Source organism: Oncorhynchus nerka, linkage group LG4, assembly GCF_034236695.1.
Source record: "Oncorhynchus nerka isolate Pitt River linkage group LG4, Oner_Uvic_2.0, whole genome shotgun sequence".
Classification (NCBI taxonomy): Eukaryota; Metazoa; Chordata; class Actinopteri; order Salmoniformes; family Salmonidae; genus Oncorhynchus; species Oncorhynchus nerka.
Window position 1 is genome coordinate 32,358,185 of NC_088399.1, and position 27,439 is coordinate 32,385,623.

Consider the following 27,439-nt stretch of genomic DNA (forward strand, 5'->3'; position numbering starts at 1 on the left):
TCCCAGCTCTCTGCAGGTCATTTACTAGGTCCCCCCGTGTGGTTCTGGGATTTTTGCTCACCGTTCTTGTGATCATTTTTACCCCCCGGGATGAGATCTTGCGTGGAGCCCCAGATCGAGGGAGATTATCAGTGGTCTTGTATGTCTTCCATTTCCTAATAATTGCTCCCACAGTTGATTTCTTCAAACCAAGCTGCTTACCTATTGCAGATTCAGTCTTCCCAGCCTGGTGCAGGTCTACAATTTTGTTTCTGGTGTCCTTTGACAGCTCTTTGGTCTTGGCCATAGTGGAGTTTGGAGTGTGACTGTTTGAGGTTGTGGACAGGTGTCTTTTATACTGATAACAAGTTCAAACAGGTGCCATTAATACATGTAACGAGTGGAGGACAGAGGAGCCTCTTAAAGAAGTTACAGGTCTGTGAGAGCCAGAAATCTTGCTTGTTTGTAGGTGACCAAATACTTATTTTCCACCATAATTTGCAAATAAATAAATAAAAAATCCTACAATGTGATTTTCTGGATTTATTTTCTCATTTTGTCTGTCATAGTTGAAATGTACCTATGATGAAAATTACAGGCCTCGCTCATCTTTTTAAGTGGGAGAACTTGCACAATTGGTGGCTGACTAAATACTTTTTTGCCCCACTGTATGTCATATTGCTGTCATAAACATGATAGGAATGATCATTTATCTTTCCTACAGCTTATTTATAGTTTCCTTAATTGACCCCTAGGAGCAGAAGGTAATAAGATGCATCATTTTACACCGTTTCAGGTGTAGTAGTAATTGGCTTCTGAGAAAATACTTCCAATTGCACTATTTTATTGCCAGCTGTCATTTTCCTGCAGATACAGCAGATCTCTGAACACTTACTATGAGTGTAGTTTTCATGCAGTGTACTATGTAAGTGCAGTTCTGAGAACAGATGACGGCAGATGCAGTGTACTATGTACGTGCAGTTCTGTGAACAGATGACTGCAGGGTTTTCCCCGATATTCCTGTGGGCGGTAAAGTCTGGCTGACAGATTTAGAGGTATGCGGATACTTCCAGGAAAATGTAGCTGTCCGCCATGCGGCATTATGTTACGAGGATGAGTTATGTTACGCTCAGTTTGTCTTACACTTGAAGAGCAACTCAGCCCTGTAAATGGTCTCAGCAACAGGCGTAGATAAGTCGACTAGACTGGGTGTGTGTTCATGTTTAAGTTTGACTTTTGACTTTTTTGAAAGTCTATATAGAATGTGTGTGCTCACCTCCTCTCACGCTTGTCGTGGCTGGAAGAAGGTGAGGACCAATGCGCAGCGTGGTAAGTGTTCATAGTCTTTAATAGAACTCAGAACACTAAAATACAAAACCAACAAGAGAACGAAATGAAACCGAAACAGTTCTGTCTGGTACAGAATACGAAAACAGAAAATAATCACCCACAACTCAAGGGTGAAAACAGGCTACCTAAGTATGGTTCTCAATCAGGGACAACGATTGACAGCTGCCTCTGATTGAGAACCATACCAGGCCAAACACAGAAATCCCAAATCATAGAAAAAAGAACATAGACTGCCCACCCCAACTCAGGCCCTGACCATACTAAAACAAAGACATAACAAAGGAACTAAGGTCAGAACGTGACAGTACCCCCTCTACCCCCCCCCCCCCCCCAAAGGTGTGGACTCCGGCCGCAAGACCTGAACCTATAGGGGAGGGTCTGGGTGGGGTGGCGGCTCTGGCGCGGGACGTGGACCCCACTCCACCATAGTCTTTGTCCGCCTCTTACCCGCCTCCGTGGCCTCTTTAGAGCGGCGAGCCCTCGCCGCCGACCTAGGACTGGGGACCCTGGCAACGGGTCCCGAATGGACGGGAGATTCCCGCAGCACTGGACAGGCGGGAGACTCCGGCAGCTCCGGAGTGAAGGGCTATTCCGGCAGCACCGGAGTAACGGCGGCTCTGGCAGCTCCTGACTGACTGGCGGCTCTGGCAGCTCCTGACTGACCGGCGGCTCTGGCAGCTCCTGACTGGCGGGCGGCTCTGGCAGTTCCTGACTGGCGGGCGGCTCTGGCAGCTCCTGACTGGCGGACGACTCTGGCAGCTCCTGACTGGCGGGCAACTCTGGCAGCTCAGGACAGACGGGCGACTCTGGCAGCTCAGGACAGATGGGCGACTCTGGCAGCTCAGGACAGACGGGAGCACCTGTAGGGAGGAGACGGAGAGACAGCCTGGTTCGGGGGGCTGCCACCGGAGGCCTGGTGTGTGGAGGAGGCACCGGATAGACCGGACCGTGGAGGCGCACTGGAGCTTGCACAACCCTACTCGAGCACCGAGCCTGCACAACGCTACCTGGCTGGATGCTCCCCGTAGCCAGGCCAGTGCGGCGAGGTGGAATCGACCGCACTGGGCTTTGCTGGCGAACCGGGGACACCATGCGTAGGGCTGGTGCCATGTGCCCCGGCCCGCGGAGACGCACTGGAGACCAGATACGTTGAGCCGGCTTCATGGCACCTGGCTTGATGCCCACTCTATCCCGGCCGATACGAGGCACTGCTATGTAACGCACCGGGCTATGCCTGTGCACCTTGGACACCGTGCGCCTCACGGCATAACATGGTGCCTGCCCGGTCCACCTGTCTCCACGGTAAGCACGAGGAGTTGGTGCAGGTCTCCTACCTGACTTAGCCACACTCCCCGTGTCCCCCCCCAAGAAATTTTTGGGGCTGCCTCTCGTCTCAGCCTCTCGGCTTTCGCTGCCTCCAGCTCTGCCTTGGTGCGGCAATATTTTCCCGCACTACCCAGGGTCCCTTGCCATCCAAGATCTCCTCCCAAGTCCAGGAGTCTTGAACCCGCTGCTCCTGGATACCACGCTGCTTTTTCCGGTTGTGGTGGGTGATTCTGTCATGGTTGTCTTCGTCCTCCTCTGACAAGGAGTAAGAAATTTCAGACCGAAACATTTCTGTCTGGTACAGAATACGAAAACAGAAAATAATCACCCACAACTCAAGGGTGAAAACAGGCTACCTAAGTATGGTCCTCAATCAGGGACAACGATTGACAGCTGCCTCTGATTGAGAACCATACCAGGCCAAACACAGAAATCCCAAATCATAGAAAAAAGAACACAGACTGCCCACCCCAACTCAGGCCCTGACCATACTAAAACAAAGACAAAACAAAGGAACTAAAGTCAGAACGTAACAATCCTTCTCTCTCTCCCTCCCTTCTCTGCCTCCCTCTCAGCCCTCTTCCAGATCCGCCCCCAGATCACTGGCTGTGTCTCCCATGACATGAACACATTCCGCTGCAGATGGAATGTCGGAGTTTTCCAGAACCTCACAGAACCCAGAGACCTGCGGATATTCTACTACATTAATGATAGGAAGTGAGAGAAAAAATATTCCCTAATTAAGGGAGAGATTAACATTCTGGGGCTGAAATTAAATACATTAAATATTTGAGAGCCAAATAGTTTTTCTTCTGAAATTTGTAGTTCTTAACTGTATGGGAGTCTCTCCCTCTTATTTAAATTATGTCAGGTGCATGATGTCAGTCTTTCGTTTCATCAGCACATTATTAAAACCTCTATGTTGTCTCCCCTTGCCTGCAGCATATCTCCCAAAGAGTGGGGGGAATGTCCTCGCTACGCTGACAGGACAAACGAGTGCTTCTTCAATGAAAGCTACACGAAGGTCTGGATGACCTACAGTGTTCAGCTCCGCTCTGGAGATCAGGACATTCTCTATGACGAGGTCATCTTCACTGTGGAAGACATCGGTTAGCCTGGCCCCTGTATTCCTAAACCACAGTTATTCCTCCATTCATAGCTACCTATAGCTACCCTACACTCACCTGTGTGTCCTCTGTCTGCCTCCACACATCTCCCATATTTTAAACCCTAATAACTTTTTTTATCATTGGAAAATTAAACGTGGAAATACTGAATTTTATACAACGAACATTAGGAACACCCCCCCCCCCTCTCAAAAAAAACGTTCCACAGGGATGCTGGCCTATGTTGACTCCAATGCTTCCCACAGTTGTGTCAAGTTGGCTGGATGTCCTTTGGGTGGTGGACCGTTTTTGATACACACGGAAGCTGTTGAGCGTGAAAACTCAGTGGCATTGTAGCTCTTGACACACTCAAACCGGTGTGCCTGCCACCTACCATCAAACGCACTTAAATATTTTGTCTTCCCCATTAACCCTCGGAATGGCACACATACACAATCCATGTCTAAATTGTCTCAAGGCTGAAAAATTCCTTCTTTAACCTGTCTCCTGCCCTTCATCTACACTGATTGAAGTGGATTTAACAAGTGACATCAATAAGGGCTCCTAGCTTTCACCTGGATTCACCTGGTCAGTCTTTGTCATGGAAAGATCAGGTGTTCCTAATGTTTTCTATACTAGAATATGCTACATTTTTGATGTGCCATTCTGCATTTCAAGTGGTGAACCTAATATGGTTTTAAATGTGTTCCAGTGGAACCAGACCCTCCAATAGCGCTGAACTGGACCCTGCTGAATGTGGGTCTAACCGGGAGCCACTTTGATATCATGTTGAGCTGGGAACCGCCACACTCTGCAGACGTGTCGATGGGCTGGATGACGCTGCAGTACGAGGTGCAGTACCGCGAGGTCAACTCAACACTGTGGAGGATGGTGAGTCTACACACCCTAAAACAGGGGAAAACTCATAGCCCTGGCCTTTATGCATAGGGCTGGGTTAGGAGTTCTTCTTGACTGTGATTAGACCAGGAAATCTCCTGGCACCATCTATACCCATTCTATGAGGACTCTGTTTGACTACTTCGTTCACACTATTGCAGATCATTGGGTCATTTCAGAAACTTTACATTGGCAATAAAGATTAAATGCAGTTGTCATGCCCTGACCTTAGATAACTCTGTTTTCTATATAGTTTGGTTAGGTCAGGGTGTGACTAGGGTGGGTACTCTAGGTTTTTGTATGTCTAGGGTTTTTGTATGTCTATGGGTTTTTGTATGTCTATGGGTTTTGTATGTCTAGGGGTTTTGTATGTTGGCCTGATATGGTTCCCAATCAGAGACAGCTGTTTATCGTTGTCTCTGATTGGGGATCATATTTAGGCAGCCCTTTTTCCCCACTTTCTGGTGTGGGATCTTGTCAACAGTTAGGTAGGTGCCTGTGTGCACACTAGTAGCTTCACGGTTCATTTGGTTGTTTGTTGTTTTGTTCAGTGAGTTTCAGTTCATTAAAAATATGTGGAACTCTATTCACGCTGCGCCTTGGTCTAATCATTACTACAATCGTGACAGCAGTGTTCCAGTGTTCACATAAACCTTTCTCTGGACATACAGTACCTACTGAGACTATGCAGTCCAGATTATTTTGACCTGACTAAGGTTTACTGTATTTGTTTTTGCGTGGATTCGGCGATGCGTTTAGCTTTTAACAGCTAGGAAACACCTCGAACCAAACAACAGTGCTAGGTGGCTGTACTACAGACACCGGCCATCGTCGTGGGAAAGACACATTTTGAAAAACAACTAGTTGCAGTAATGAGCCAACCTGGATACTAAGGAGATCCTGAGGGTAATCGACGAGTACCAACATCTTTACGCTATGGAGGAACAACATACTCCATCATGGAATGATCCTACTACCTCACAAAATAACTCTAACCCGACAAAAAAAAGAAAAACAGATTAATCTACAGACACGAACAATTGACTTACCGTTGAAGTAGAGGCTAGTGTTCTGGCTGGAATCCATGCAACACTGGAAAAGTTGTGTGAGGAGGTATTAGGGCTGAGGGGGAGTTTGGAGTTTAGCCAGAGGGAAATTCTCACGCTCCAAGGAGAGAACAAGGCACTCACAGCCAAGGTGAAAATACACGATTCTAAAATAGATTGTCTACTCAGGGAAAACAGGGTGTTGAAGGAGTCGCTGATAGACATGCAAAGTCGTAGAATGCGTGAAAATCTAATATTTTCTGGGATTCCAAAATTCAGAGGGCGCGACCAGAGAATTCATGCAATCCGCCTTGAAATTTCCTCTAGAGACTGTAAACCAGGTGGCTTTCCACCGTGTACACAGACTTGGAGCTCAAAGCGACAAGACCAACGGTCCCTGGCCAATCATCGCAGAATTTGAACACTAGCAACAAAAGGAGCTGATCAAAAGCAGGGGAAGGGAGCTTAAAGAGACCAAATTCGGTCTCAATTACCAATTTCCATGTGAGATAAACGAACGTCGCAAGAGACTGTATCCTGTACAGAGGAAACAGAGAGAGGGGTAACCGTGCCTTTCTCATTGTGGACAAACTCTTTATAGATGGACAGCTATTCCGAGACAGCTCCATAACTCCATGGCTGTACCATGGCTGTACCAAAAAACTAAGTTACGAAAAAAAGAAAGTATGGGAACGGTAAAAATATCTGAACACTATAAAGTGGATATGAACACACACGTACTCAATTACATGTTCACTTATACATATGGACTAATATACACTACCTGTCTATTTATGGAAAAATTGCCCTGATTAACTCCTTAGTCATATCTCAGTTTACTCACTTACTTATTTATGGCGCTGCCTACTCCTGATGATTTGTTTTTTCAAATCATATGAGCAAAAAATATTTTGGATTATCTGGGATGCTAAACCAGACAAAATAAAGAGTGCCTATCTATATAATGAATATGAATTAGGTGGGTTGAAATGATTAAATATAAAAGCACTAAACCTCTCTCTAAAAGCTTCACTCCATTCAAAAGTTTTACTTGAACTCTAAATGGTTCTCAAGTAGATTACTAAGAAAAGCTCATCCATTGTTTAAAAATGGCCTTTGTGCAGATTGCCATGTCTCATTTTTGATTAATTAGTATCTCTCTTTTTCAAATGAGCATTGCAGAGCTGGCTACAATTTCAATTTCACCCCCCTGAAAAGATAGAATAAATATTACAACAAATATTATGGCTGAACTCAAATGTGCTGGTTGATAAAATACCTGTATTCATGTGAAAGATGTTTGAAAAGGGTATTTTCTTCTTAAATGATATTGTAAATTGGAATGGTAGAGTTACGTCTTTCATGGAGTTATCAGAATTGTACAGGAAGGTCTGCTCAATCCAAGAGTACAACCAATTACAGCATTACCCCAAAAATGGAGATGGCAGGTGGCAGCGGAAGGAGGTAGGGAACTGGTCTGTCTGCCAAATATACAGGATCAAATCTGGCGGAGGAATAAAAATAGCATAAATATAAGTATACCAGTTTCATTTGAGACTGACAACTGTGACATACAGATAGCAAAATAGTTAGGAAGAGATTTGTGATGTAATGATTCTATGGTACAGGGTGTATGAGTTGCTATATAAAACGACGCAAGATTCAAGACTTCATGCTTTTCAGCTAAAATTATTCTATAGAATTCTTGCCACCAACAAAATGTTGAATATTTGGGGCATAAAATCATCGAAGCTCTGCAGATTTTGTTGTGAGTATACAGAATCAATAGACCATTTATTTTGGTATTGCCCTCAGGTAGCCTGTTTCTGGTCTCAGGTTCAGGAATGGCTGAAAATGCATAACATTGATCTAAAATTGACCTTAGAAATAGTAATGTTAGGAGATCTGGAGAGTCAATTATTAATATAATTATACTCTTAGTAAAAGTATTTATCTTTAACTCGCAATCTGTGGATTCTATTCGATTAGATAGATTGAAATCTTACATTAAAACATCACAGCATAGTTGAAAGATATATGTTGTGTAGAAATCCGAAGAGGGTGGCCAGAAGAGAAAGATGGGATGGGCTGAAGGAAGCTGAGGGTTCGGTTGTGGAATTGGAGACAAGTGGGAGTGGAGTTGCTGGGCGGAAGATAGAATGATGGTCAAAGATAAAGTATAACAAGTATAAAAAATAAAGTAAAAATAAAACATAATTATAATAAGAAGTAAGATCTGTTGACGTGCCCTTGAGCAAGGCGTTGACCCTGGATGCTTCTGTGTGTCGCTCTGATTGGGAGTCTGTTGGATGACTGGTGTGGTGTAGTTGTTAAAATAAAATAAATAATAAATGAATAGATTTTCTGCATTATTTTAAGATAATTTCAGTGAATAATAAAATGACCTAATAATCAAGACTTATGCCTCCTCCCACATTGTAATTTAGAACAAACTGCCTCTTTCCAAGGGCAGTTTGCCCTCTCATTCTCCCTCTTTCACGTTAACTCCATGCAAGGGAACATGAATCTTTGGGGTAATCTACCAAGGTGACATACCAAGGCTCTATTGCTTTTAAGTTGATTCATGTCTTTATATGACATTATATATTTCTCAAGGTGACTTATCCTCAGTTAAACTCTAAGTAGTGTGTCCCTTAAACCAAATCGTTAAACCTGCAGGTGTAAGTTATGTTTCCTCCTATCGTGTGGGTGATATTTACTAACAAACTGGTGTGAAACCTCTCTGTTTTGACTGCAACCCTAGGTGGACCTTGAAAAGGGAATGCAGCGATCGCTATACGGGCTGCGCACCAACACAGATAATGAGGTCAGGGTGAGGTGCAAGACGCTAGCATCCCGTAACTTTGGGGAATTCAGCGACTCCATATTCATACACATCCCTACTAAAGGTACTGATGTATTGTTTTTTAAATACTGTCATATAAAATGTTTGCTGTTATAAAATGTATGATGTCTCTGTTTTGAATCGTATATATTGCTTTGTATATATTCATATGTGCTCAGAGTCGAGACTTCCAGTTACTGTCCTGCTTGTCTTTGCTGCTTTGGGTTTGGCAGTCATCCTAATGCTGGTAATCTATTCCCAGCAACAGAAGTAAGAAACTTTTACGTTTTACCTTTCACTTTGTCTCAAAATACCAAACCCCTTCATAAAAAATGTAATGTCTAATGCTACATGTCTTTTAATAACACTTCCGCTATCTTTCTTCAAGGTTGATGGTGATTCTCCTGCCTCCAATTCCTGGTCCCAAAATCAAAGGCATAGACCCAGAGCTTTTTAAGGTATTAACTTAACACAATGAAAAATGCCTAGAATTCTTTACTTGTACCATTAAAACCATTGCCACTAGAGTTTTATGGGGAGGCAATATGAATTACCAGCAAGGTTGTAAAAAGTGTATGTTGCCCCTTAAACTAACTGTGAGGTATTATCTGTTGTTTACCATAGAAAGGTAAGTTGGCTGAGCTGACCTCCATCCTGGGCGGCATCCCTGACTTGAGGCCAGACCTGTACAGCGACGACCCCTGGGTGGAGTTCATCGAGCTGGACATGGAGGAGCCCAACGACAGGCTGACTGTGCTGGACACCCAGTGCTTGATGGACCACTGTGCCTCCTCAGACTGTCCCCCTATCACCATTGGCTTCAGGGATGATGACTCGGGCCGGGCCAGCTGCTGTGACCCTGATCTGCCTGACCCAGAGGCCCCCTTCCACTCCCTCCTCCCCAACACCAGCCACGCCCTGGAGCCCTCTTGCCTGGCCAGCACTAAGGCCAGCTCCCCAGTCCAGACCCCCACCACTGAGGATTCTCCCTGGGCCGCACCTGGCAGGGAGGACCTCTACACCCAGGTGAATGAGGTGAGACCAACTGGTGACGTGCTGCTGACACATGAGGAGCAGAGGAATGTGGAGGAGAATTCAGAGAAGGATGAGAAGGAAAAGGAGAAAGAGAAGAAGAGGAAAGAGTTTCAGCTGCTGGTGGTGAATGCTGATGTGGGAGGCTACACCTCAGAGTTAGATGCTGGGAAGATGAGTGCCAGACTCCCCACTGGGAGAGCCAGCCAGCCTGCTCCAACAGAGGACAGTAGTCTTGTGCAGGGACAGCCCTTCGGAGAGTACCAGAGCCTGTACTTTGAGGCTGAAATGCCCCCCATTCCACCTGCCTCTCCTGTCTCACCACTGCCACCTGTCTCTGCCTACACCATGGTGGAGGGAGTAGACAGGCAGAACAGCCTCCTTCTGAAGCCTGGACCCACACCTGCACCCCAGCCAGTTCTAACCAAGCTTCCCCTGCCCACACCTACACCAGAGGGGTACCTGACCCCTGACCTACTGGGCAACATTATCCCATAACAAAGGTGTAGGGACTATGCCAGTCATTTGTGATTGGACACAGATCAGAGGGGGCATGGGAATTCAGTGCCTGAGTGACTAAACATCAAAAGAGTAGGGTCCCAAATGTCATACCTACAAAAATGAGAGGGTTCCCTGCCTTCCCCCCTCTTCCCGTTCCTTCTCCCAACATGACAGCTGTAGACATTTTGAGGTTTGGTAAGATGTATGGTGAGTACAGCAGAGGGGTCTGTTCTTCAAGGTGCCACACCTGTCTGCAAAAACTTAAACAAAAACTGAGTGAACAAAGGAAATAGGGAAAGGACAAGAAGGAATTATGGTCTCTCACAGGAACTGGCCATATGAACCTCTTCACATATTATGAATGTGAAATAAAAATATATATTTTGAAGAACATCACCTACATGTGACTTTAAATGCCATCACAAGGAAAAATACTTAACTTAGTGTTGTTGTTGATAATGTTGTTTACAATAATCCCAATAATTGGTCTTTACAACTATGAAAAGTATTTACAGTTCTCAATATTGTGTCAAAAGTGAAGTATTTGGTGACCAAGTGGGAATCTACCATATGTGTTCTGCTGATTGACTGTGGCTTTTCAACAAGTCTAAAATAGTAGGACATTGTGCTTACTGAATGGTTGCTGTTATTTTGCATATATACAAAATGTGTGATTATTAAAACAAGAATAAATAATTCTGCTTACTATGTTGTACGCTACCACTTACAAAAAGGGGACTATCAAATGTCAGATTATCCTTCTGGAGATCTCTAAATGCTAATGGTTCTTTATTGTACAGCTATAATGTTACTCATAAACATCTTTCACATTTAAACTGTACTGAGTCCATTCATTTGATATTGTACTAATGCTTTTAAATTGTTTCCATAGGACTACATTTGATTTTACAGCGTCAAGAAATAGCAACCGTTCGATTGGTGGACATCTTGAGCGCACGTACCTGCAATACTGAACACGTGACACGTGCAGACAAGAGTTATCGCTGTAGTTTAAAATAGACGTTTAAACCGTTGTGATGTATATGGTATACACCTGCCAGGTAGCTAGATAGCTTAGCATATTGAAGAATAAAACACTGAACCTAGAGATGAAGAAATGTACAGTAGTAAATCTGGACAAGTTTATTGATCATTTCACTCATCTGGAACAGGTAACTTTAACATAAAGTAGGAGGACAGCTAGTTTTTCAGGTAGGTAAATTAACGTTAGCCCGCTAGCTAGCCAGTAACTAATCTAGCTAGCTAGCTAAATAACTCTTAAAATAGCCCATGAGCAGGCTATGCTGAATTTGCCTTAAATTAATCCTGTCATGAAAGTGGCAGTAACAACAGTTCCCCCACTGCCTGAGGATTTCAATGTAAGTTATAGGGCCACAATTAACGTTACCTTTTACTACCTTCATCAATTCTTCATGAAATCTGTTTAAAAAGCCAGGGGCATATTTATTCAGTCCTTTTAAAATGTATATTTATTTGTTTTAAAAGAAAATTACAGAGCTCAAGGGTAAAAACAACATATTGGAGATCAAGTTGGATGAGACCAACAGAGTTCTGAAATTTTCTCAGACCAAAGAGAAGTGCTTGATTGAGGGTGAGGATTCTTATGCATTCACACTCTTTTGTCTATGATCTCTAGCCAGCAGGTAGCCTAGTTTGTTAAGAGCAGTGGGCCAGTAACCTACTAGGTGTAAAAATCTGTCTTTGCCCTTGAGCAAGGCACTTAACCATAATCGCTCTGCTAAATGACTGAGATGTTAAATGTCATTTAAATAGATTTTACAGTAACCACGCATCTGGATTGTGTTATCTTTAGTGATGGGTAGCACTTTGGTCTGGTTTGAAATGCCAACAAAGTGACCAATAGGAACTTTAACAAATGTCCAATTCCAATCGAAAATGTAAAGAATTGGATCTTCTCAAGGTATGGCGAAGAGGCCTAAAATTCTCATTTGAAAACTATATTTATAGTGTGTGTCTCCCTCTAGTGGTCCTGTAATGTAACATTAGTCCACCTGATTACGTCATTGTCCCACAGAGCGAGATGGGATGTTGGGGACAGTGAAGGGACTCCAGCAGACTCTACTGCAGCAGTGTGACGTCAGAGGTAATAATCTCCTCTGCAAGGCACTCTGGTCAACACATCTTTAGTGTACACTATTTCTATTGTCTGCATCCAAGATGTAAACTGTTGTAATAAACTTATAATTCAATTGTAATAAACACCCTTTTATCTTACAGTGGAGAATGAAAAGTTGAAAAGCACTGTGTCAGACCTGAAAAGGCAGAGTGATAGGACAGTAGAGGTGAGGGCAGAATGATTGAAAAAACTGAATTTGAACATTTCATTCTTGCACAATAAAATAGTTTGGATTCAAAATTGACATTATAGAACAGAGAAATGGAATATGTTGCCATTGCTTCCCCCTTGTGGTTGGTTGTGGTCAGGAGCGGGAAGCTGAGATTCAGAGGCTGGTGGCAGAGATGAGAGCTGTGGGAGAGAGATATCAGAAGGAGTTGGAATCTCTGAGAGACCAGTGCAGGAAAGGGGTGGAGGACACTCACAGAGAAACACAGAGCAAACGTAAGAACACATTACACAAACCCTTATTTTGAGTGACTGGCAGTGATCATCAATCCTGCTCATAGAGCTGCAGTGTTGCAGGTTTGTATCTCAGATTAGTGCAACCTCACCTGATTCAATGTATCAACTGATCTTCAACACACCTAAAGCTGAAGCATGTGTCTCACTACTGAGCTGGGACAAAAACTTGCAGTATTGCAGCTCTGTAGTAGTATTGAGGATCACTGGACTGTGGCATTCCATCTCTGAAACAGAATGACCTACCACAAAATGTCACACATATATCATAATATTACATATTTAGGGCTGCCTGTTTGTCTTATGTTGTGTTTTTGTATGCAGTTGAGGCGAAAGATGCAGAACTGAAAGAGGCCCTGGAGAGGAAGGAGTCAGATATGGCAGAGATGAGAAGGAGAATGAGGGACCAGGAGAGAGAGAGGCAAAGTGAAATATTAAAGTTACAAATGGAGGTATACAGACTGGCAACAGTGCTAAAGAATTATGTGTGTAACCTGTTTTTGATTGACAGATCAGCAGATATATATTTGTAACTGGTTTTATAGTAATAGGCAAAGCTGCTCTGTGTAAAGATGACTGCTATTTTAGTCATCTGATACATACTATAGGTAGACCAGCTTGCAGTCACAGTGATTTACTTCTGTTTTTTACAGGTAGGATAGTGCAAAGGTACATGTGGTTTTCATTTGCCGCTTGGGGTAAAGATGTACATGACGTGAGTTTGATGGACAGATCAATCCTAACACTGTTTCTTCTGCTGTCAGTTTGGTGCTAAGCTTGCCAGGGTGCAGAGTACCACACAGAGGATCCAGCAGCAGCCCCAGGGCTCAGGTCTTTTACCTCAGAACATCTTCAAACGGGTGAGGAGCCTCTGACCACGTACTAAGCCAACACTTCACACAGAAATGCGAGTTTGAAGTAACCTGTGCCCCCTTTTGCACACTTGTTTGTTGATTTTGCATGTGTTTATCCTGTGTTTCTGTATTGATGGCCTACCTGTGTGTTTGTTGGTGTGCTCCCAGAAGTTCCAGTTCCTTCAGGAGGAGAAGAACAGAGAGGTCGAGGCCCTGCGCCAGAGAATCAAGGAATTGGAGAAGCAGCACGCCAGCGGATTCAGTGACTCCCGTCTAAAGAGAAAGAAGATTTAGCATATTTAAAATATGCAGGAGTGAAATTCATCTACAGTAGTGCCTTTCTATTCTTTTTGGTATAGTGTTCCTGGTGTTTGCTCTCAAGCGGTAGTTGGGTCATTCTACGAAATGAGTGCTTTTTCATTGTTTAAATAGAAATTGTGCACCAATATTGAATTTTAAAAGCATGTTATATTAATTTAAGTGCCCTTTAATATAGACCACATGGAGAATTCAATAAATCAGATTTTTTTAAATGAGTAAAGACTTGCACCCTCTGTGACTTCTAGGAAAATTTTAAATCTACTTAATCTCAATTTCGGCACATTTTCACCATCATTGTAAAGCCTTAGTTATTATGTTGCTTTGAAGTAATTTCTGAAAAGTATTATTTATTTAATGTAATTGGTGATTAATTTACATCTGTCCCTCATTTTATGGTCAACACTGTTACGTGAACTGAACTCTTGTTTTAATGTGGTGAAACTTTTTACATTTTTATTTTCAAACTAAACTTTGAACATCTAATAGTTCAACCATAGTGTAAAAGCAGGTGAGTTGGTGCTGCAGACAGATATATTTGTCAGCTAATGCAGGACTATTAAAGGTCCAGTGCACTACCTATCGTGAAAAAAATATTACGATTTTTCAGAGGGTGCTGCAGCACCCATACTTCCTGTGACTATGCACAGGGGCAGTACACCTGAAAACCAGGGGCTGCAGCTGGGCAACCTATTAGATTTACTGTTATCTTTTTATATGTGGTGTGCTGTGTCTGAAGGGAGCAGGCTGAGCTAATCTCCCTCTGGGAACATCCCCCTGATCCTCACGTCTCTCGCTACAATCAAGAGGTAAACCTTGTGTGACAAGGACGGCGCTTTGGTTACATAGAACTGGTGTTCTCTAACCTACAGTCAAGGCCAAAGGGTCCATTCCAGGGGAATTCCTCATGAAGCTGGTTGAGAGAAGGCCAAGAGTGTGCAAATCTGTCATCAAGGCAAAGGGTGGCAACTTTGAAGAATCTGAAATATATTTTGATTTGTTTAACACGTTTTTGGTTACTATATGACTCCATATGTGTTATTTCATAGTTTTGATGTCTTCACTATTATTCTATAATGTAGAAAATATTAAAAATAAAGAAAAGCCCTTGAATGAGTAGGTGTGTCCAAACCTTTGACTGGTATTTTTACCCCTCCTTGTTCTGGCGACGTTCGGCGGTCGACATCACCGATCTTCTAGCCATCGCCGATCCACCTTTCATTTTCCATTTGTTTTGTCTTGTCTTCCCACACACCTGGTTTCAATTCCATCAATTACATGTTGTGCATTTAACCCTCTGTTCCCCACATGTCCTTGTCCGGTATTGTTTATTGTAAGTGCTTGTGCACGTTATGTCTGGGTTTTTTGTCCCATTGTATATATTGTTTTTGTTCACTGTGATTTTTATCATTAAACTGCGCCGTTGTAACACAGTCTTTGCTCTCCTGCGCCTGACTTCTCTACCACCAGTACGCACGCCTTACAGAATACCGGACCCAACTTATGGAGTCAGCAAGAACAGGTACCCTGGGTATAGGGGTGGAGGAGCACATCCGGGAGCACGCAACAATGCTCCACCATCTTGGCACTGCCATGGACCGCGTTGTCCAGACAATGGACTGCTGGGAGAGACAGGAGTTCTCCCAGCGCCTCCACCAGCACAACCGGGGTCTCCACTACGCGCCCCTCCTGGTCCCAGTGGGATTCGTGTCTCCCTTCCCCAGGAATATGATGGGACGGCTGCGAACTGCCAGGGGTTCCTACTACAACTGGACCTATACCTGGCAACCGTCCACCCGGTTCCTTCAAGCCGTGAGAGGGTGTCCGCCCTCGTCTCGTGCCTCACCGGGAAAGCTCTGGAGTGGGCCAACGCCGTGTGGAGAGAGGGAGATGCGGCATTGGACCAGTTTGAGGAGTTCACCTGCCGTTTCCGGGCAGTCTTCGACCAGGCAGGGGACGAGGAGTGCCCAGGAGTTTGCCCTGGAGTTTCGGACCCTGGCTGCTGGCGCGGGATGGAACGACAGGGCCCTGATCGACCATTATCGTTGCAGTCTGCGCGAGGACGTCCGTCGGGAGTTGGCCTGCAGAGACACCACCCTCACGTTCGACCAACTGGTGGACCTGTCCATCCGGCTGGATAACCTGTTGGCTACCCGCAGACGTTCAAATCAGGGTATTTTGGTTCCATCCCCTTGCACCCCCTCTCCAATAACCATGGAGCTGTGAGGGGCGGTGCGCAGGGAGACCAGAGGGGGTTCCAGCTCGTGCACCATCTGTGGCCGCAGAGGTCACACTGCCGGTCGAGGCAGCAGGCAGGGTGCTCTGGCGCCACCCCAGGTGAGCCGGTACCATTCTCACCCAGAGTCCTCTGATGCATATATGTTTGTGTATGTCACTTTCCCTGAGTTTTCCTCGCATTCCCAGCATAAGGCGCTCGTCAATTCAGGCACGGCTGGGAATCTTTCGCCCATAGTTTAGGGATCCCTGTTGTTCCCGTGGCATTGCCCTTCCCCGTTCACGACTTAGATAGTCGACCATTAGGGTCAGGATTGATCAAGGATGCCACCACTCCTCTGAGCATGGTGACGCAGGGGGGTCACAAGGAGAGAATTAGTCTCTTCCTTATTGACTCTCCCGCGTTTCCAGTGGTACTAGGTCTACCCTGGTTAGTTTGTCATGACCACACTGTTTCTTGGCCACAGAGGGCTCTCGTGGGGTGGTCGAGAGAGTGCTCAGGGAGGGTTTTAGGGGTCTCCTTTGGTGCTACTACGTGGAAAGTCCAGACCAGGTCTTCTCCAAAAACAAGGAGTCTCAATTACCACCCCATCAAAGGGGCGTTTGCGCGATAAATCTCCTGGTAGACGCTGCACTTCTCAGGAGTCATGTGTATCCCCTCTCACAGGCGGAGACGGAGGCTATGGAAACATATGTCTCTGAATCCCTGCATCAGGGGTACATTCGGTCATCCATTTCACCCGCCTCCTCGAGTTTCTTTTTTGTGAAGAAGAAAGAGGGAGGTCTGCGCACGTGTATTGACTATCGGGGTCTGAACCAGATCACTGTGAGGTATAGTTACCCGCTAGCGCTCATAGCCACAGCGATTGAGTCAATGCACGGGGCACGCTTCTTCACCAAACTAGATCTCAGGAGCGCTTACAACCTGGTGTGTATCCGGGAGGGAGACGAGTGGAAGACTGCTTTCAGTACCACCTCAGGGCACTATGAGTACCTCGTCATGCCGTACAGGTTGATGAATGTGTCATCAGTCTTCCAGGCCTTTGTAGACGAGATTTTTCAGGGACCTGCATGGGCAGGGTGTAATGGTGTATATTGATGACATTCTGATATACTCCGCTACACGTGCCGAGCATGTGTTCCTGGTCTCCTGTTGGAGCATGACCTGTACATCAAGGCTGAGGAGTGCCTGTTCTTTCAGCAGTCCGTCTCCTTCTTAAGGTACCGCATTTCCACCTCAGGGGTGGAGATGGAGAGTGACCTCATTTCAGCCGTGTGTAATTGGCGAACTCCCACCACAGTAAAGGAGGTGCAGTGGTTCTTAGGGTTTGCCAACTACTACCAGAGGTTTATCCGGGGTTTTGGTCAGGTAGCGGCTCCCCTTAACCCCCCCCGGCTGAAGGGGGCTCCGGTGCGTTTGCAGTGGTCGGCTGAGGCGGACAAGGCTTTTGGTCACCTGAGGGCTCTGTTTACCTCTCGTCCCTTTTGGTCACCTGAGTGCTCTGTTTACCTCTGCTCCGGTGCTGGCCCATCCGGATCCCTCTTTGGCGTTCATAGTGGAGGTGGACGCGTCCCAGGCTGGGATAGGAGCTGTGCTCTCTCAGCGCTCGGGTAAGCCACCGAAGCTCCGTCCCTGTGCCTTCTTCTCGAAGAAGCTCAGGTCGGCGGAGCGAATCTATGATGTGGGGGACCAGGAGCTGTTGGCTGTTGTCAAGGCTTTGAAGGCATGGAGACATTGGCTTGAGGGGGCTAAACACCCTTTTCTCATCTGGACTGACCACCGCAATCTGGAGTACATCCGGGCAGCGAGGAGATTGATCCCTCGACAGGCAAGGTGGGCCATGTTTTTCACCTGTTTTGTGTTTACCCTTTCCTACCGGTTGATCTTTTGGGCCCACACCGTCACCCTCCTCTGGTCATCCTGGGATCGGTCGGACAGTGCGCTGTTTGAGTAGGAGGTACTGGTGGCCTACCTTGGCTAAGGACGTGAGGGTTTATGTTTCCTCCTGCTCGGTGTGCGCCCAGTGTAAGGCTCCTAGGCACCTGCCCAGAGGGAAGCTACACCCCTTACCCGTTCCACAGCGGCCTTGGTCTCACCTGTCGGTGGATTTTCTAACCGATCTCCCCTCTCACAGGTTAACACCGCGATCCTGGTCTTTGTGGATCGGTTCTCGAAGTCCTGCCGTCTCCTCCCTCTGCCCGGTCTCCCTACGGCCCTACAGACTGCGGAGGCCTTGTTTACACACGTCTTCCGGCACTACGGGGTGCCTGAGGATATAGTGTCTGATCGAGGTCCCCAATTCACGTCGATGGTCTGGAAGGCGTTTATGGAACGTCTGGGGGTCTCGATCAGCCTTACTTCAGGTTTTCACCCCGAGAGTAATGGGCAGGTGGAGAGAGTAAACCTGGATGTGGGAAGATTTCTACAGTGCTATTGCCGGGACCCGCCGGGGTAGTGGGCGGCCTTCGTGCCCTGGGCCGAGATGGCACTGAACTCGCTTCGCTTCGCCTCTCCTCCACTAACCTCTCTCCTTCCAGTGCGTACTGGGGTACCAGTCGGTTCTGGCACCTTGGCATCAGAGTCCGACCGAGACTCCTGCGGTGGACAACTGGTTTTGAATGCGCGGAGGAGACATGGGAGCTGTCCGTGTTCACCTTCAGCAGGCTGTGCGGCACCAAAAGGAGAACGCAGACCACCACCGCAGTGAGGCCCCGGTGTTCGCACCGGGGGACTGGGTCTGGCTCTCGACCCAAAACCTGCCCCTCCACCTGCCCTGCCAGATGTTGGATCCGCGGTTTATCGGGCCATTTAAATTCCTGAGGAGAGTGAACGAGGTCTGTTATAGGTTACAGCTTCTCCCCGATTATTGTATTAACCCCTCGTTCCATGTGTCTCTCCTCAGGACGGTGGTGGCTGGCCCGCTCCAGGAGTCTGAGGTGCAAGAGGTTCCTCCGCCCCCTCTGGACATCGAGGGGGTCCTGGCGTACTCCGTTCACTCCATACTGGATTCGAGGCGTCGGGCGAGGGGCCTTCAGTATCTCGTGGAGTGGGAGGGGTACGGTCCGGAGGAGAGGTGCTGGGCTCCAGTCGAGGACGTGTTGGACCCTTTAATGCTGCAGGAGTTCCACCGTCTTCATCCGGATCGCCCTGCGCCTCTCCCTCCGGGTCATCCCCGAGGCCGGCGCTGCTGGAGCTGCGCGTCAAGGGGGGAATACTGTCACGACTTCCTCCGAAGTCAGTCCCTCTCCTTGTTCGGGCGACATTCGGTGGTCGATGTCACCGGTCTTCTAGCCATCTTCTAGCATCTTTAGGGGATTGAGATACATCTAAATAAAGTTTGGGGATTAGACTGCATGACACCACCTTGATTCCTAATCTGCAAGGGGAGGGGTGAGTAGACAGTGTCAGAGACAGGGGTGAGAACACTTTGTGCTATGAGTTCATTTAACTTTTACTCTGCAATTTGAATAGGATGATGCTTCACATGACCATAACCATGGGTACAGCTCAGAGCTGTGGAGACCACAGAGAATGGCAATAGACATATTTTGAGGCAGTTAGTGGAAATCTAAGGCTACAAGCTAAATGGAGTAAGATATTTGCATTTCAGGGTTGACCAGACATTGAGGAGGATTGGGATCTTTTTCGAACTCAATCAGCATGACAGAGTGATCTCCAGCCTTGTCCTCGTCAACACTCACACCTGTGTTAACGAGAGAATCACTGACATGATGTCAGCTGGTCCTTTTGTGGCAGGGCTGAAATGCAGTGGAAATGTTTTTGGGGGATTCAGTTCATTTGCATGGCAAATAGGGACTTTGCAATTAATTGCAATTCATCTGATCACTCTTCATAACATTCTGGAGTATATCCAAATTGCCATCATACAAACTGAGGCAGCAGACTTTGTGAAAATTAATATTTGTTTCATTCTCAAAACTTTTGGCCACTACTGTAGACCTTACAGTGAGTGAAATGCTTAAACTTAAACTTTCTTTGTAATACATCAAATGTTGAGCAACTATTATAATAGTATAATTCAGTTATGTCATCATAACAATATTGACTATTGGGTTCTCAAGGTGACTTGATACCGTATTATATTTCCTTTCCACATTCAGTTCCTTTCCATTACCTGCCATGCCCTGAGTAGCAGTAAGGATGCCAGGGGGCCAGTACCAGATGTCCTCCAGGAGGCCGTGCCCCAGGCTCTATAGCCTGTCAGTCAGCTCAGAAGGTGGGCAGGACGAGGAGGGGGCCGACCCTCCCCAACGCATCACCCCCCTGGAAAGGCTCACCACCGAAATGTGTCAGGATGAGTGGATCATCAAGGAGCTGATCGTGGGCCGTAGGATTGGCTTCTACAAGGTCCGTGGTGAGATCGGATATGGAACCTTTTCCCGCGTCAAAATGGCCTTCCCCGTCCTCACCAAAGGTAAAGGTCACACTGCTGACCATACAGAACTTCATCAACATCTTGGATGAATGTATCATCCATGTAATGATGATAACAGCAAAGCAATTCATTAGTGTGACTGTGAAACCACCACAGTAAAGCATGTTGAAACTGAATTGAGGAAAACACCTGTCTCAAGTTATCCAACATCTGACTCTCTCCTTCTCACCCCCAGACAAGGTGGCCATCAAGGTGCTGGATAAGACGCGGCTGGATGTTTAGGTCCAGAGGCTACTCTCCAGGGAGATCTCCTGTCTGGAGGCCCTGCAGCATTCCAATGTTTTGCGTCTTTATGAGGTGGTGGAGTCCCACAGCCGCCTCTACCTGGTGATGGAGTACTCTGGGGGGACCTCCATACACACATCTGCTCCGATGGTAGGCTGTCAGAAGCAGAGGCCAAGATCACCTTCGCACAAATCCTGTCCGCCATCAAACACATGGTCAGTAATATTCAATTTAATTCACATATAGAATCAGCAATATGATCACAGGTCTTAATAAAGTCCAGTTCAGAATTCAAATAAAATATATTATTTCAGTCAATGTGAATAGTCAAATAATTTCATATAGTATGTCAATTGTTTGTGTTTGCAGCATGACAAAAACATCATCCACCGGGACCTGAAGGCAGAAAATGTACTATACACCTGTAATGGCTGTGTGAAGGTGGCTGACTTTGGCTTCAGCACCAAGGTCATCAACCGCAGCGACACCCTGGACTGGAAACCTTCTGTGGTTCTCCCCCTTACGCCACTCCTGAACTCTTCAGGAACGAGTGCTACGCGGGGCCACCAGTGGACGTGTGGGCCATGGCCGTCCTGCTCTTCTTCATGGTAACCGGCACCATGCCCTTCCAGGCTGACACCATGGGCAAGCTGAGGCTCGCCGTTATTAGAAGGGGTCTACACCCTCCCGCCCTGGGTACCAGGCCCGTGCCAGCGGCTGATTCGAGGCATCCTGAAGTCTGTGCCAGTGGATCGCTATGCGGTGGAGCAGATGTTGGGCTGTGACTGGCTGCTCCCTGTGGAGTACCCATGGACAGTGGTGCCACCGGTCCCCCTCAACCCTCTGCGCCTGGCAGATGCAGAGCCTGGAGAGCTGGATGATGATGAGGCGGAGATCAGAGCCTCCCTGGAGGAGCTGGGTGTCAACATGGAACATATACGCAACAACCAGGGCAAGGTCAGCCGCATACCCATCACCGGACTTTACCGCATCCTATTACACCGCGCCCAGAAGAGGCGTGGCACAGAGACTGTGCCTGTGATCAGAGGGTTGGTCCAGGATCCTAAGAAAGAGGGCCTCCTAGCCTACAGAGGTCTGATGCACTTCTCCAAGTTATGTGTCATTCAGTAAGTGACCAGCCTGGACATGGGTCCTAATATAAGCCTGCTTTAATCCATTGAACATTCACTCAGCATCATTACAGCCACAAATGTTCTATTGAACTTGAATATGGACATTTGTGGTAACACACAGGTACTGAAACATTGGCCTGAAGGACTAATGTCTTTAACAGGTATTTGTGTTATTTTGTTATCTATTGTTTTATATCAACTCAGCATTGCTTATTCTGTTTTTCTATGATCTACTATTGTCTACTGTACACTGCTGTGTTATATTTCTTACATTGCTATTGCACTGTTGCTAAAGAGTTTGCAAGTAGTGCTTTTACACCTGCATTGTTTGCTGTTTGGGGTTTTAGGCTGGGTTTCTGTACAGCACTTTGAGATATCAGCTGATGTACGAAGGGCTATATAAATAAATTTGATTTGATTTGATTTGATTTCCCTGTTTTGTTTACATCTACTGTGTTCTGTGCACATGACGAATACGCTTTGATTTGAAGTAAGATTGTTATAATACAATAATATATTTCGTTTAGCACACACTTTATTCAAAGCGACTTACAGTCATGCCTGCATATATTTTTCACGTAAGCCTATGGGTTGTCCCGGGAATCAAACCCACTATCCTGGTGTTGCAAGCCCCGTGTAATATGAAATAGGGGTATAAATGTTCCTGATGAAATGAGCCCCATCAAAGTGAATTTAAAAAGCAACCTTATGTGATATGTATACTTTTATTCATATCACAATAATAGACTGCATGAAATATGAAGAATGTGCTGAAAGAGTATTGCTTAAAGACACTCCTTGGTTGTTTGCTGAGATCATAGATCGTCTCTGAAATACAGATGATTTTTTTGTCATTGTGACTTTTTGTTTAATCTGAGAGAAGATTGATTTTACACAGGTGCTTGTCTCTGTATTATATTTGACCACCAAATTGACCTTCTACCATTGTGAATGTATTAATCCTTGAATACCTAAATATTTTCGAAATACAGCAGGCTTGTTTTGTTAATCTGAAACAGGTGTGTTTCAAATATAGGATAATGCCTATGCAATCAAATTTAGGGCTACTATCAAGTATCTTTGTATGTAGTGCTTCCAAAAGCCAATGTCCTTCTCGACCCCATGTAAACAAAAGCCCACACCATCTGGCAGAGCAGCAGATGATAGCCAGACCCTATCCAAGCACCCAAACCAGTCTATACCGGTCCCCTTTGCACTCAAACTACCCTCGACTCCTCCTCCGTCCGACCCCCAACAGCAAAGAACGGCAGATGGCGCAGCGTGGCTATGGAGACATCTGCTGGTCCAGCGACGTTCATACAATAGACCCTCTGTGTGGACCGCTGGATGTGACAGCAGAGCGCGCGCAGCTATTGTGCGCCCCCTATACACATGCAGATCAGCCGAGAGGAGGCGGATGGAATACAGAATTTTACTGAAGGGATAACAGTGAGCAGATGATAGACTTTAGCGCTTGCTATGCTAATTTTCCCAAAACCTTTGTCAACCCAATAACCTCCCCACATTCTGCCCTCATAAGTAGGCCTACCGTCCAAACTTCAAGAAATTGAAAACACATGACACAAAATATAATATGCAGTTTTATTAGGTTATTGTTTTTTTCATAAACATTTCTTAAGTTAAACATTGAAAGAATTATAAATCAATGTCTTGTTTTTTATTTTAAACATAATGAAATGTTCTTAAGTATAAACAGTGAGAAGATTATAAGTTAATATCTTTTTTTTATTTTTTACAAAGTTAATAAACACATTCTAAAGTGAAACTCTTAGAGCATTATAAGTTGCCCAATTTATTAAATGTGTATTGGTTTTGACAGCGTTAAACGTTCTAAAGTCAAAACGTCAGAGCATTAGGCCTATAAGATAATACCTTTTCTTATATTTTTAAAGGGCTATTCTTTTTTTGCCATGATTACATTTCTAAAGTGAAACCTTTAGAGAATTGAGACAATTCTGGAAAGTGGGAAACATTTCGCTGAATGCAACGGTTGTTATTGCTGCTCAGCAAGAAGACATTTTAAAAAGTCCCTTTTTAAGAACGCTTCTTCTTGGCACCGCTTCTTCTCCTACTGCGCGTGCTTCAACGTGAGACGTTGGCTCTTTGGACCACAAAATGCAGAACTCGCTTCTCCTTTCTCTCCAAACCTCATCCGCACAATGAATGAGGGCCATCTTTGTCGCTCTCGTGGCATACCTGACCTCATTCACATAAAGAATGGAAGTCATCTTGGTATGGACCGGACAAGAGACAACGAATCGCGGGGGGCACTCGGGCCGGCCTCGCGCTGCCTGGATCGGAATCCTCCTCAGGAGTATCCAGGGATGAGAAACAGTGTCATCCTGTAAACGGATGACTATTTCCTTATAGGTTGAAGGTTTACAGCATCTCAAGAGAGAAGAGTCAAGTCCCAGATCAGCGCTCAAGAAGGGTGATCTCTGGAACCCAGTCGTTCAGACTGTGGCTCTCCTCACAGAACAGGTGCAGCTTCCCCAGAGCAGCGTCCTCCCAAGAACCATCAGCTGGGTTCTGTTGACAAACAAAAGGGGAAAGGAACATTAGTCACATGGACACAATGAGCAGTTCATAACATTCTATATTATTCAATGTTTGAATTAAATCACTTTGAGTTGTAATATAACATACAGTGATAAGACAGCAGTGGGCATCTTCAAGCTGGCCAGTCTTGTCCCCAACAATCTCGGCCAGGCGCTGCATGTCGTTCACTCTGACGATGCTGATGTCGTTGTCAAAACAGAAAGACTGGATGAGGGTGAAGTGGATCTGGAGAGCAATGTCACACTCCCACTCCTCATCGGTGGCCAGAACGCAGAAAGACACGCTGTCTGGGTCACTGAAAGAAAAAATAGAAGCACCATAAGTATATGCAAAATGACTTCAAAATTATTCAAACATAGATAGAAATTATAAGTTTACATTAGCATTTCAAGAAACTCATACTTACACATTCATAACTTTAGCAGACTCGTAGACACCAACCGTCAGGCAGTCATTTTCTTTAGCTGAGAGCAAAACTTCCTCTAGTGCATTGCCGGTGCACTGGGCACGCTCAGCGAATTTCTGGATCAGAACTTCCTCAAGAGTCATGATGATGCAAAATATTTCAAAAGGAACTTCGTAGTGAGAGGTAGTGTAGTCGGAGGATAAATCCGAAAAGATTGGTGAGTCTGAAGAGACTGTGCTGCGTTTTAATACCCTTGGGCTCGTGGCCCCTGTAAATACACAGCGCTCTGATTGGTTGACCTGAATGGTGCATTGGTATGCTAATGTCATTGTCCCACTCTAGCTCATGGCAGATTGATAGGGGTCATTACGGCTCGTCTTTCTGTGCAAGGCATGCTCTCCAACCGAAAATAAACAATGTTGCATTACGTTCATATGCATTTATAATATTTCTAATGTTATACATGTTTAAAAAAATAGAGATTTGGGCTGTCATATTTTGCATTGCAAGTTTACTTGAGTTTTTATAGTTTCAAATTGCCGCACTGATGCCAATGGCATCGAAAGATGCTTTAGGGGTATGCAATTGATCATTTATCAAATCAGACTATTCCCTACTGAAACTAAACATCCAAAGAAGGACAATTGAATAATAAAACTGCGTAAAGTGCTTAAAAGTGCCCGAATTGTCTCTGATTAAGATTATGTAGGCTGATTTCAGTTTTAGGTGAAGGTGTCCGAACACCAACAATAGCATAGCATGGTGAAAATAAAGTGTGCATAAGACGCACCATCCCCCCTTTGGAGAAGGCAGGTGGCAATCCGTAGAACCTGATCAAAAACGGCCCCTATTGTGTCTGCAGCAACTCATATTATCACGCTCTCCATACAAATGCAAATTAACCGCGCGTGCCAGGACACCGTGTGTGCCTCACAATATGCACTGCTGGCCTATTACTGACCACGTGATCGACATCAGCGGTCGGAACTCTCTGCATGGTTTTATTTATTTACTTTTGACACATGGACCAATGAAGAGCCATGCTTTTCCATAAATGTAATTCTAAAAGTTGAGCAAGCCTATGCCCAAATCCAGATATTGCACAACTTATTAATGATCCTTTATTAGAATATAACTGTCAACAGGTAGCCTACGTTTAAAGAAACACATATACCTTACAGGCATATTTCAAGCCACTGCATCTGGACACTTTTATCGCATTTGGTGACATTTAAGGTGCATAAAATAATCTAGAATTGGCTTGAGTAATTCTATAATTCTAGAGGGTCAGTGATTGACTCAGCGCCATTGTTTGATGGATAGCAGCGCAGCAGATGGAGGATTGCTATGGGGACACCCCCTGTCACCCAGACTGACCCCGACCCCGAGGCGCGCTGCTCCTGTTGTCCGCGAGTCTTTACATTCACTGGACGAAAAAATCTGTTGTCTGAGTTTTGATCCAATTTAAATGTGAATAAAGCGAGCGTATGGTCAAAAAAAGAGGCCACGAGCCTAAATTGCAGCACAGGGTTGAATCCTTCCGAAATGTTTGGAATAAAAACAAAAATATGCTGTTTTGATCAAACAAGGTTATTTTGCTACAAAACAAACTAATTGAATGTGGCCAATCATTGGTTTATTATCAGGCAATCATTAGTTGAGAAGTTTAAATGGCTGATGCACGACAACAACCCATAGCTTGCATAGGTTAATGCACAACCGTTTACAAACATAACAGATTGAGTTCCTTGAATCAGAGTTTGATTCATCTGATAGCAGCTCAAAGACTAGGCTCTTTTTTTGGAAGGATCAACTCAGCATGGCAACAGGGCAGGCGCGTGGAAGTCGATATGCAACGCATTGTTCTTGAAGTAGCACATCTGTCGGACGGGGTCCCCCTCCCCAGTAGCGCTTGACAGGTGTTCCTGGCTCAAGTCGTGGCTTGCTCGGGCGAATGACATGCTGCACGTTGAGCCATGACTCAAAACGTATTTGTGCAGATGCAAATTAGCCAAAGCACACAACTAGACAAATCATACTTTCCATTAGCAAATAGCAAACAACGTTCTATTCATTTAGTAGTGGCTGACTGCTGTAGCAATCATGTTGGTTCTTAGTAGCCTATACTAAATAATCAAATGGGGAATGCAAGATTAAGTTGGGTTTGTAACTTGCATGTTGAAACCCTGTGGTCACAATGTAGGATGCTTTGTGTATACAATGCAATACAATAATATAGGGGCTGTGAGACTATATTACATTCTCCAAGCTATTGTGTTTGCCTCTGTGCTTTTTAAAATAAAATCATAATCAAATCACATTTTATTGGTCCATACACATATTTATCAGATGTTATTGCGGTGTAGCGAAATGCTTGTGTTCCTAGCTCCAACAGTGCAGTAATATCTAACAATACACACTAATCTAAAAAAGAATGGAATTAAGAAATATATACATTTTAGGACACACAATGTGGAGTCCCGAGTATAAATATATATAGCCTACATGTGATATAATGTATAGACATTG

General features: G+C 45.3%; 2 protein-coding genes and 2 pseudogenes across 3 annotated transcripts in view; 3 read left to right on the plus strand and 1 right to left on the minus strand.

Moving 5' to 3' along the window:
* LOC115122219 (growth hormone receptor-like) overlaps positions 1-10,918 on the plus strand; it is a 28,781-nt gene extending 17,863 nt beyond the window's left edge. The window contains exons 3-9 of the mRNA XM_029651418.2: positions 3,231-3,372; positions 3,598-3,764; positions 4,474-4,652; positions 8,469-8,613; positions 8,729-8,819; positions 8,938-9,007; positions 9,174-10,918. Of these exons, the coding sequence (XP_029507278.1) occupies positions 3,231-3,372; positions 3,598-3,764; positions 4,474-4,652; positions 8,469-8,613; positions 8,729-8,819; positions 8,938-9,007; positions 9,174-10,079 (1,700 nt within the window). The 3' untranslated portion in view covers positions 10,080-10,918. The remainder of the gene's footprint in view (positions 1-3,230; positions 3,373-3,597; positions 3,765-4,473; positions 4,653-8,468; positions 8,614-8,728; positions 8,820-8,937; positions 9,008-9,173) is intronic.
* Positions 10,919-11,017: 99 nt separating this feature from the next.
* Positions 11,018-15,307, plus strand: LOC115122230 (coiled-coil domain-containing protein 152). 2 transcript variants are annotated; one of them, XM_065017461.1, is made up of 8 exons: positions 11,018-11,254; positions 11,589-11,694; positions 12,139-12,207; positions 12,342-12,406; positions 12,549-12,684; positions 13,027-13,154; positions 13,467-13,562; positions 13,725-15,307. In XM_065017461.1, exons 1-8 carry the CDS (start codon positions 11,192-11,194, stop codon positions 13,848-13,850), a joined length of 789 nt encoding a protein of 262 aa, XP_064873533.1. In that variant the 5' UTR covers positions 11,018-11,191; the 3' UTR covers positions 13,851-15,307. The 2 variants fall into 2 exon arrangements, with proteins under 2 accessions (XP_064873533.1, XP_029507286.2); XM_029651426.2 differs by lacking the exon at positions 11,018-11,254 and adding an exon at positions 11,265-11,461.
* A 4,964-nt stretch (positions 15,308-20,271) lies between these two features.
* LOC115117474 (serine/threonine-protein kinase NIM1-like) lies at positions 20,272-22,337 on the plus strand (annotated as a pseudogene).
* A 1,269-nt stretch (positions 22,338-23,606) lies between these two features.
* On the minus strand, positions 23,607-25,222 carry LOC115128891 (growth arrest and DNA damage-inducible protein GADD45 gamma-like; annotated as a pseudogene).
* Positions 25,223-27,439: the final 2,217 nt, after the last annotated feature.

Coding starts and splice junctions, on each gene's coding strand:
- LOC115122230 (XM_065017461.1), top strand. CDS start 11,192: ATGAAGAAATGTACAGTAGTAAATCTGGACAAGTTTATTGATCATTTC. Junction 11,695..12,138: donor AGAGAAGTGCTTGATTGAGG/GTGAGGATTCTT, acceptor ATTGTCCCACAG/AGCGAGATGGGATGTTGGGG. Junction 13,155..13,466: donor TATTAAAGTTACAAATGGAG/GTATACAGACTG, acceptor TTCTGCTGTCAG/TTTGGTGCTAAGCTTGCCAG.